An 11530-nucleotide genomic window follows, 5' to 3' on the forward strand; every position below is an offset into this window, starting at 1 on the left:
GAAATGAGTGTCTAGGAACCATTCTCCAATTAAGCATGATATTTGTCCTGCATAGCTGCTCACCAATGAAAGTGTTGTAGTCCAGAGAGCACTTCATCTAGTTTGTTAGCTTGTGAATAGCTTGTGTGGCTTATGCATAATAACATAGAATGTTCTAAGTAGGTGTCTAAGGTCTGAGAGAATGTTTTGGTGGTGAACTAGTGACTGGAGCATCATCACTATCTTGTTCCAATGAGATTCTACCCTCTGGATCTGCATGAACAATATCCAACTCTGAAGTGAAGTACTTTGTTCTAAAAGTTCAGAGCCATTATCATCTATAGCAAGAGGCAGTGGATCCTCAGGTGGTGATCAAAAGGTGGTTCTGCTAGAGAAGTCTCTGTGGTTGATACCATTTCCTTGTCACTGTTATTTCCATGTGCACTAATTAGAACCAAATGTAAGAAATGCCCAGTGCAATTATTGTAAGTGGGTTGGACACTACGCCAGAGAATGCCGAGACAGGTTAGCAGGGCATCCTTGAGGATTGGGGAGAAAGAACGCCAGGACTGGCTATACAAACCAGTCAAGAGCTCTCATGGTAAGAGCTATTCCAGAACCTGTTTTTGTTCAGCAGCAGGATCAAGACGTGATCTGGCTGGACACAGCAGCAAATATGCACATGACAGGCAGGCGAGAAGCTTTTCTGAACCTCAGGAAAATTTCTACAGGCAGGCAGGTTGGTTTAGGAGACAAGAGTCTTCTTTCAGTTGTAGCAGTGGGCACCGTTCAAGTAAAGCTGGCCTCAGGAGAGCTACGAGATATCAGGAACATGTATTTTGTTCCAGGCTTGGCGTATCATCTTTTCTCAATCGGTGCAGCTTCTGACAACGGTTTCTATTTTATTTTTAATGCCAAGCAGGCTATTATGCGAGACGAGAAGACAGATCAAGCAGTGGCTTATGGACAACGCTATTCTGGACTTTATAAACTTGACGCCACCATGGTTGTTCCAGATAAGCAGCCAGATCGAGCGCTCTCAACTCGAGCGAGTAATCTCCAGTTGTGGCATGAGCGTCTAGGCCATGTGCATGAAGACGCCCTCAAAGCAGTGTCCAGAGATCAAGCACATGCACAAGAATTCGAGTTTACAGGCAAGCTTGAATTTTGTGAGGCTTGTGTGCTAGGAAAACAAGCACACACATCATTTCCAAAGTTTTCAGAATCCAAGAGCAGTCAGCCTCTTGAGCTCGTTCACACAGATGTGTGTGGGCCTCTCCATGTCCAAAGTCATCGTGGAATGAGGTATTTTTTGACATTCATCGATGACTACTCACGCTACACAGTCGTGAGACTTTTGGCCAAGAAATCTGAAGTTCTTGATCACTTTAAAGTTTACAAGGCTTCTGCTGAAAATCTTCTTGGCAAGCAGCTCGAGACTTTATGCAGTGACAGAGGTGACGAGTACAAGTCACGAAATTTTATGAAGCTGTGCAATGAGAGCGGTATCCAGCAGCAGTTTACAGCTCCAGATAGTCCTGCTCAAAATGGAGTTGCTGAAAGAATGAACCGGACTCTTATGGAGAGTGCACGTAGCATGCTTATTCAAGCAGGAATGCCACTATCGTTCTGGGCCGAGGCGATTAATACAGCCACATATATTCGCAATCAAGTGCCTACCCAGCCTCTTGCAGATATTCCTTATCATCTTTGGACCGGGAAGCAAGTCAGCTTGAGACATCTATGAGTTTTTGGATGCATAGCTTATGTGAAAGTTTCTAACAGTCATTGCAGAAAATTGGAGCCGAAGAGCATTCCTTGCATCATGGTTGGCTATTGTCTCGAGACTAAAGCTTATCATCTTTACAACATGGCCACCAGATCAATTCTTATCAGCAGAGATGTCAAGTTTGATGAGAATTCCCTTGACAAGCATCGTTATAAAAATCCTGAGACGCCATCTTATTTTACGAAGAGGACGTTTCTAGGGCATCTGGGCCGCAGCAGCAAGTGCACGGCCAGCAGCAGCTGCGAGTCCAGCAGCCTCAGCCTCAGCAGTAGGTCGAAGCCTCCACTTGAGCCCAGTCCTGTCACACCCGAGCAAGAAGATGAAGCAGTTACTGACGGCTTCATTTTTCCAGGTTTGTTTGATGAACCAGAGGAGGAGGAGTCTCCAAGGCAGCTGCAAGCAGAGCCTAGTACTCCCGTGGCTGCAAGATCCCAGCAAGAAGCAGATCCAATTATTCCCGGCAAACCGTTTCGGACTATCACACACAGTGGGAGAGTTAGCTATTTATCGCAAGCAGCTCGGGATGCTCAAGACTCCGGCCTCAAATTGCCGTCGGTGATGAAGCAGCTTCCTCCTGAACCACGCACAGTTTGTGCAGCTCTCCATTCACCAGAAGCAGGACAGTGGAAGGCCGCTATGCAGGAGGAGTACAACTCCTTGATCCGTAACAACGTTTGGGAGCTTGTTTCTCTTCCACCAGGCAGGAAAATCGTGAGTACCAAGTGGATATTCAAGTGCAAATTGGATGCCACTGGAGCAGTGACTCGATATCGAGCTCGCTTTGTAGCGAGAGGATTTAGTCAAGTACCTGGCGTGGATTTTTCTGAGAATTTTTTCGCCAGTGGCAAAAATGTCTTCTATACGAATTATTCTACGTCTTGCAGCATATTGGGATCTGGAAGTGCATCAGCTTGATATCAAGACAGCGTTTTTATATGGCGAGCTTAAGGAGGAAGTCTATATTTCTCAGCCAGATGGAGTTATTATTCCAGGACAGGAGCAGAAGGTATGTCGACTTAAGCGTGCACTATATGGCTTGAAGCAGTCTCTTAGAGCATGGTATGAGCACATGGACAGGTTTCTTTCTTCCATTGGCTTTAAGAAGATTTTTGGGGATAGCAACGTGTATATTTTTAGCTCTGGAGATGCGTTTTCTATATTAGCGCTATATGTCGCCGCCAACAATCGTCAGCTATTTTGAGCGACAGTTTTTATCTCAGTTTGAGATTTCAGCGACTGGACGTCTTTCTTATTGCCTTGGGATCCAGGTGCTTTGGGACAGAGAAGCAGCAGTCATCGAGCTCTCTCAAGCACATTATGTTGAAGAAATTTTGCAGAAGTTCAACATGCAAGATTGCAAGCCCGTGGCAACGCCAATGGATCCAGGTCTTGTGCTGTCTATTGAGCAAAGTCCCAACTCTGAGGAGGAGAAAGCAGTGATGGCGAGAGTTCCATATTGACAAGCAGTTGGATGCCTTATTTATCTAGCCAGTTGGAGCAGTCTCAAGATTTCTTGAGACTCCAGGAGAAGTTCATTGAAGTGCTGTTAAACGAATTTTCAGGTATTTGCAAGGAACAGCAGGATATCAACTGAGCTACAGAAGCAGTAGCAGCGTGTCTAGCAGCAGTGGGAGCTCCAGGAGTATGCAACTTGTCGGCTTTACAGACTCAGATTGGGCTGGTGACAAGGATACAAGAAGATCAACTTCAGGATATCTTTTCTTCCTGGATGGTGGACTTGTCAGCTGGAGCAGCAAGTGACAAGCAATCACAGCACTTTCATCCACTGAGGCTGAATATATTGGTGCAACAACAGCAGCTCAAGAAGCGAGGTGGCTTACAGATTTTCTGGAGCAGATTGGTGTTCCAGTGCAGTTAGTAGCAATTACAAATTTTATGTTGTAATTTGACATATTCTTTAAAACTAAATAAGTTTATATATGTTGATAGGTAGAGCTGCATTTACACACACTCTTATATCTTCTATAGATAAATCTTGACAAATTATACTTATATTCATATATATCAAATAAATCCAACAATTAAAACTTATTCCCCATATTTTAAATATTCCACAGCATTAACAAACCATGCATTTTCTTCCACCATCACTTGCATGTGTTTGTCAATTATCCCAACAAGGCCTGTGGTCTTTAACTTCTCGTACTTGCGCTTTCTTTTGTGGATCTTTGGAACACTCCCACACATTAAATCATCGTTCCGAAACACATTAATGTCTGTAGTAAAATAGATAATCCATTTCAAAAGCCCTCCTTGATGCAAAAATTGTTTAAACTTTGTGACAGCTATCTCCTCAATTTGTGATCTTTCCCTAAAACCTTTGTTGTGCAAGAACAAATCATCAATGTCTAACCTGTCCAAAGCAATTATCAAGTTAAGTCAAAAAACAAATCATCAATGTCTAACCTGTCTAAAGCACTTGTCAAGTCTGTCTTCGATTTAACTTTGTGTTGATATAGTGAGAAGACAGGAACTTGCTTCTCTCCTACCTTGCTGATGCAAGCAGCAATCATGTCAAGTCCAAATCTAATAACATTTCCACTATAAAAAAAAGGCCGAAAGGATTCCTACAACAAAACAAATTATTCCACAATTGAAAAATCAACAATGCAAGGAGAATACCTGTTGCTTTCCTTGTAAAACCACCTCAAACTGCTCAAGCCATGCCAGAAAGGTCATCCCATTGTCCTCTTCAGGCATTTGCTGTATCATCTCACAGTTGTTTGACCTTGGCACTTGCAAAGGATGCTTGTAGACCGGATCCACTTTTCCCTTGTACACCTTTGGGATAAAATCCACTGGTGCCTTATTCTCCAAAAACTCCAGAAGCAAGGGAGCGGAATACGCTTCAAACTTCACCCCTAGCTCTGACTTGCTGCAAACACCCATATCGTTGATCAGCTTCTTCTGTATGTCTCCACTGGCTGTGAGATAGTTCCACAAAGCCCTCACCACGAGTGGTTCTCCAATCTCAACAGTTTGAAGGGAAGCCTGTGCTGCATTCTGAGCAGGAGCCGAGCAGAAATCTGTATCCGGTTTGAAATGCAAAGGCTTGTAGCTGCTCTCCACAGTCCCTCTCAGCCTGCCGATCCCTGCTTGTACAAATTTCAAATCACTGTCCGTGACTGCGAGGTTTACAGGAACTCCCGTGTACACCCGCAGCAGCAATAAAGTTATGACCACCTCCCAACAGCCGGGATGGAATGATGGTAGCGCAAAGAACTTCACAACATCGTCCCACACAGATCTGTCGATGGAGAGGGTAGGGCCTGGTCGCCTACACAAATCATCTGCCTTCTTCAAGAAATAGTCTGTAGCGATCAATGGTTGCTCCTCTGAATCCCGTAAGAACATCTGTAACACTGTCACGTAAAACCTGTATCTGCCTCTATAAACACCAAAGATCGTGCTGAAGTCGAAATCGTCCACGTCTTTCACAAACTTCACTGTATACTCCTTGATAGATTCAGCGCTAGAAAAATCCCCAAAGTCTGAGTACACATAATAGCTGAGTTTGTCTTTCACGGACTCTGAAAGGGAGTCTAGCATCGGTATCAAATGACGACCTGTTCCAGATATTATGGTCTTTTTGAAGTTCATCGCACGCAGAGCCAAGACGAGCTTGTCTAGCATCGACCGGTTAACGTCATTCAAAATCTCGCTCCTAAACCTGTTCTCCAGTAAACGTGAAAGTTCTTGGCATTCGGCTATGACCACAACGCCATCGCCCTCCCAGCCTATCTGTCGTTTCAGCTCATTGAGCATGTCAGAAAAGATGGTGCTTGCAGCTTGAATGTCGGATGAATTGCGGATCAGACCGAGTATCTTCTTTGTCAGCTCCCACCATGGATCATGCCATGGATAATTCAAGTGTGGAAAGTATACCTGCACAACACAAACATTTTAGCTCCCTCACAAACCAAACACGAATCTTACTTGTTTAAAAAGCCAGACGAGCGGGGTAATTTTGACGCCTGCAGAGCGAGCTTCTCTCAAAACGTAAAACCTGGATATAAACACAGCTCTCAAGCACACCATTAATGCCTCTTCTGGAATGACTCCCTCGGGATACAAGCGTCTCAATTCTGTTGCAACGTGATTAAGATCTCGAGAACCTTCATCCCCTGCTCCGCTACCTGTAACTCCCGTCAAGTAAATGGAGTTCCTCTGACAAGATATTTCGTAGAGAGTCCTTGTTTTGCCACTGCCAGAAGCATCAACCAAGAAGCAGAGGTTTGTATCCCGCAGCTTCCCTAGCACCTCTGACGCAGACCCGATATAATCTCCATCCTTCAACCCCTCTAGTAACAGAACCGCCCTGCCTTCCAAGGTCCATAACTCCTTGCCGCTACGAGAATAATAGCGCTTAAAATATTGCTCTGGAGGCATGGAAGCAAGACATTCCTTCACCCGTTCCCAAATTTCAGCACAGACGTCATCAACTTTCTTCCGGGTTAGTGTCCCTGGAACAGCGATGGCCACAGAATTAAACACAGCCAAAGGGCAAACAGGATCGAACAGGGAGTGCAGAGATTCCAGATATCCACACAGAGAGTAATTCAGGAAGCAAAATTCCTTACATGGAAACTAGAGCAGGATCCTGACTAGAAGAAGTACCTGCAGCAGGAAAACTTGAAACGCAAAACCCAGCTCTAAGCCGAAGAAGACACAGACAGCATTAATAGAACACCAAGAACTGGGCAAAAACTGGGGATGCACGTGCAAGGAAACAAAGGGCTTTCGCAATTGCTTACCAGATCCGCGCACTGCAACATTCAGAACAAAACAAAGTTAGTATTAGATCTGGAAGAAAAAACTATCAATAGAAAACATGGCCAGAATCAAGGGTCTCAACAGCCATAGCCATACCAGGGAGCATGCGTCCGCCGGCAGCATAGCCAAAAGCCACACTTCCAGCAACCCAAAATAAAAGCGACAAAATCCTTAACCATAGGCATAGCCACATGGAAGCACACAGATCCACGTCACCCAGCAAAACGCCTTAAATCGAGGGGGAAAGCTAAATACACAAAGAGTGACGTACCATGGAGGAGTTTTAACTCCCGCAGCTGTTCTTCCTTCTTCCGCAGATGCCCTTGCTCATTCCGCAGCTGCTCTTCTTCATTCCGCCAATATTCCGCCAGCGATTGATTGCCACTCTGAAGGGCAGAGAGGAAAGATTCCCCAGCCGCTTGGATCTGCAGCTCAAGAAGCTCGATTTCAGCCTGCACCTTAGCCAACTCCTCTTCCATTTTGACCCTATCTTACCACTAAGTCAGTTATAAACACAAGAGACAAAAAGGTAAACAAGATACCTTTTGTGTGCTATCTATAGCCGCTCATCCCTCCGGACGTGAGTCCAGGGTCTTCTGATGCTCCAAACCTGAACTTCTGATGCTGCCAAAGTGGATGTGGCAGCCGCCTGTGGTGCCAAGGCTATCCTGTCCACAATCGCCCACCACACTATTAGACCTAGCCACTTGGCTTGTCAGTCTAGGGTTTTTAGTTTTCTTTGCTGTTTTGTGAGAGCCATTTGAGAGGCTTGATCTTGGAGTTTTCTCTTTCTTCAGAGCACTAAGCCAAGAGGCTTAGCTTCTCTTCATATGGTATTAGAGGCATAAGTTAGAATTTTAGTACCTAGGACAAGATGGTGTCATTTTCATCCTCCAAAGAAATGGAGCAATAAATTTCCTTGTTTGGAAAGAATAAGTATAGGTTTGGTTTATGAGGTTGGTATTTGGAATGAGAAAATGCCCTAAACTGCTATCACATTAGTGTGGGTTTTGTTGTGTAGTTGCTAAGAAAATTGCATGGGTTAAAGAGAACCATTTGAGAAATGATTTATAAGGGTTTAAATATAAAAAGAAAGGGCTCATGAACAAAAATGCACCCGTTTTGTAATCAATTAAGAAATTTTGGTTAAATATCCTTGGGTTAAGTAGTACTTAGTTGAGTGATTAACTTTCCTGAACACATGACAAAATATAGAGTTGATTCAGCCTAAAGTTGATTCACTATAGATAAATAGCATTACTTACCTACACACATAACAAAATATAGGGCAAAACATCAATGCTTACATCAATCATTTATAGTGTTTTAGCCAAAACATTGCATGGCTAACTTCATTGATGTTGACTACTCCACCCAACCGTGCAAAGATGACATTTTATCACCACATCATGGGCTTGTGGAAGTGTTCCACCAAGAGTTGATAGAGAATTGTTGGTTGCTAGTGGGTGTAATTGGGTGATAATATGCTACTCAAAGCTTCCCTCAATGAAACTTGTACCATTGTTGGGGGAAGGAGGGGTGCCTCCCTCAATGCTCGCTCAAACACGATAAATGCTTTAATGCTCTCTGCAAAATGCCCCCCCTTGCCCTTGTGAGGCAAGGGTTTTATACAAGGAAGATGGGGAATATTTTGAGGACCAAAATATTCCCTCTCTCTTTCTCACTCTCTCAATGGCCACACCCTAATATGCGACCATGGTGGATCGCACTGGCTCCAGATGCACGAGAACCCTCCAAAGAGTGTAAAAAGAAATAGTAAAAACTCTAGAAAACAAAGTGGAAAAGAAAGAAAAGAGGTAGGTGTGAAGTTTGGAGACAGGGAGGAAAACCCAGTGGGAAACCCTGTAGTCAAACTGTACCCTGAATTTGAAGAAAAATGCAGTAAAAGTGGGAAAAGAGGAGGAAAATAGGGGAAAAGAAAATGTGAGTGCCCAAAGAACTTAATTTGTACCTGGATTTCGGCTTAGGAAAATGTAATATGCAAATGCAGCCTCTTGATGACTTCCGGTATGCTCCAAGGATTGGCCAAAATCGAGAAAGAAAGAGGGGTAGAAGAGGGGATGTGTTGCCCAAGTGGTAAGTGTGGAAATGATGAAAGATGGAGTGATATGGTGGAGCACCGAGATGGTGGTGGCACTCTGAAAAGGTGGCCATTGATAACCGTTGGCCTGTGGAGTAAGCTCTGACCTCTCAGAGTAGCCGGTAACCAGTAACCAATAGTCAGGTACCTGTAACTGGTAACCATTTGCTCTCACTCCTACTCTTGCACCTGCTCTAGCACCAATATGGTGGAGTGATATGGTGGAGCACCAAGATGGTGGTGGCACTTTGAGGAGGTGGCCATCTCTGAAATGTCAAACTAAAGAAGTCAACAGCTGAAAAGGACGGCGTAGTCTCTGTGTTGCTGGTAAAAAGAGGTGGCATGTGTCCACTGAGTGCTGGAGTAGAAGAAAGTGGCTTCAGCTTCTGTGGTCTTGCCTAAAGATCCACCTAGGTGCCTTGAGTGAACAGGTTCACCTGGTTGGAAGAAAGTCACTCCAGAAAAGCTAGTGTGTCGTCGGCAAATGGTTGTAAGGATATCTTAGAAACGGCATATCCAATTGAGGTGGTGTCTTTCGCTGCTAGTGCATGTATGTGTGTCTGTGGTATGGTGTAAATATGACCTCAAGTGGAAATGTGAATGATGGTGAAAGAATGAAAGATGCAAGACGGGCATCTAGAGATAAGTGTGGGCAACGCTGCTGGAAGTGATTGGTGATGGAACTGTGAGTGTAGATGATATGGAATGAGTGAGAGGAATGTGTGGGGTGTAGTAATGGTAAGGGAAGGGCCAAAGAACCTGGAACATAGACCGGGTCAAGCGAGGAACCTCTATACAAATGGCAATGCAGCCTGAGTGCGAAATCCAAGGCATGGGCCATGGTCCAATGGAGAAACACCCCCTGAAAGTAAGGAAAAAAAGCCATGAAAGTAAAGTGAAAGAAAGGAAGAAAAAGAAAAAGAAGAGAAGAAGAACGCCTCACCAGATGAAGCATTTGAGATGAGAGTGGTTGTGAGTGTGTGGGAGCTCACGTCCATCAGCATCAACTAGCACATATGCTCCACCTCCGATGTGTCACTGGACAAAGTAGGGGCCGGTCCAGCGAGGGGAGAACTTTGAAGGTGGTGTAAACTCCTTGAGTAGAACGAGGTTGCCATTCTCGAATGGTTTGGCAAACCACTAGTGATCAATGACTGACTTGATCTTTTGCTTGCCTCAAAGGAGATGTTTAGTCGTGGATTGTCACTATTCTTCCAAGGCAAGAACCTCCAAGTCACATGCATGAAACTTGTCCTCATCGCTAAACTGCATCGCTGCTGCGTATCGAAGTGAAAGTGAGAGTGACAGCACTTGGATCTCCACTGGGAGCACAGCCTCTATCCCATAGACAAGGGAGAATGGGGTTGCAGAGATGGATGTCTTGAAGGACATCTGAAAGGCCCACAACGCCATAACCAAGTGCTCGTGCCAATGCCTTGGGTGATCCTCCACAAGCTTTGAGATGACTGTCTTCAATATCTTGTTGCTAGACTCCGCCTGGCCATTGCACTCAAGATAATAGCTGCTGCTCTTCACGTGCTTGACCTGCAGTTGCTGGAGAAGATGCTGCATCACCTGTCCAAGGAAGCCACTGCCACGATCAGAAACCAAAACATCAGGAACTCTGAATCGGCAAATGATGTACTCGTAGACAAACTTTGCTATGGACTGTTGAACTGCCTATCATAGAGGGGTGGCCTCAACCCATTTTGTGAAATAGTCTATTGCCACGATGATGAATCGCTGTCCTTTTGAGCTCAGTGGGTTGATCGGGCCGACAAAGTCAAGTCCCCACTGGAAAAAGGAGCCTGGAGAAGTAATGAGCTGGAAAGGAAGATGTGGAACATGGCTTTGGGGGTTGAACCGTTGGCACTTCTCACATGCCTTTGCATAGGCCAAGCTATCCTGGTGAATCCGAGGCCAAAAGTAGCCATGGCACAAGAGAAGCTGTGCTGTGACCCGTCCCGAGAAATGCCCTGCACAAGAGTGGATAGCACGAAGGAGCTCAAAGACCTCGTGTTCACCCACACACCGCAACAAAACTTCTTGAGAAGTCCTCCTATAAAGGTGTCCGTCGAGAAGGCAAAACCCCCGTGCTCGGACCTCCAATGCCTTTTGTTGTACTAGTGAGGAATCTGCTGGGAACTGACCTGACTCTAGGTACACTGCAATGTCCTGTAATGCTGCTGGGACCACAAAGGAAGTAGCTTCAGTAACTTGGAACTCGCTCGGATCCATCACATGCTTCCACCGCATGTGAAAAGTTGGCTGGAACTCTTGGATGGTCACAATCCAAGATAAAGTATGAGGATTGTGAACTGGTCACTGTAAAAGAAAGGTTAGCACATTAAAATAGACGTGGAAATGGATACGGGCTTCAGCGAGAAAGTGATGAAATCGCTCCAAGGTGTAAACAATAGACATTGCTTCTTTTTTCACATCCATGTACTTCTTCTCAGTCTTGTTGAACGAATGTGAGGCGTACTATGTTGCATGTGGTGGCTTGCTAGGCTGTGAACATTGGCAAAGGCATACCCCAAAAGCCTCTATACCCATTGTGATGTAAATGTCGAAAGGAAGTTGTCGTTCTAGTGGTTGGAGTATCAGAGCCATGTGGAGTGACTGCTTCAGTGATTCAAAAGCTTGTTGTTGGGACTCACCCCAGACAAATGGAACATTGAGTTGTAGTAGAGCTATCAGGGGCCGTGAACGTGCAACATAGTTGTGGAGGAAATGGCAAAAGAAACCTGTTTGCTCGAGGAAGCTGCAAAGTTGCTTCACATTGGTTGGTGGGTTCTGATCCAGAATCTCCTGAGCCTTGGCTACCTAGGGCCTGATCCCGTCCTGTGAGACATCAAAGCCTAGCA

General features: G+C 45.0%; 1 protein-coding gene across 1 annotated transcript; it reads right to left on the reverse strand.

Moving 5' to 3' along the window:
- Positions 1 to 4150: 4150 nt before the first annotated feature.
- Positions 4151 to 7041, reverse strand: LOC9656498. The gene is made up of 5 exons (XM_024672601.1): positions 6834 to 7041; positions 6544 to 6555; positions 5726 to 6252; positions 4412 to 5674; positions 4151 to 4356 (listed from the first exon to the last, which is right to left on the reverse strand). Exons 1-5 carry the CDS (start codon positions 7039 to 7041, stop codon positions 4159 to 4161), a joined length of 2208 nt encoding a protein of 735 aa, XP_024528369.1. The 3' UTR covers positions 4151 to 4158.
- Positions 7042 to 11530: the final 4489 nt, after the last annotated feature.

The sequence above is a fragment of the Selaginella moellendorffii genome, unplaced genomic scaffold, assembly GCF_000143415.4.
Source record: "Selaginella moellendorffii unplaced genomic scaffold, v1.0 SELMOscaffold_0, whole genome shotgun sequence".
NCBI lineage: Eukaryota > Viridiplantae > Streptophyta > Lycopodiopsida > Selaginellales > Selaginellaceae > Selaginella > Selaginella moellendorffii.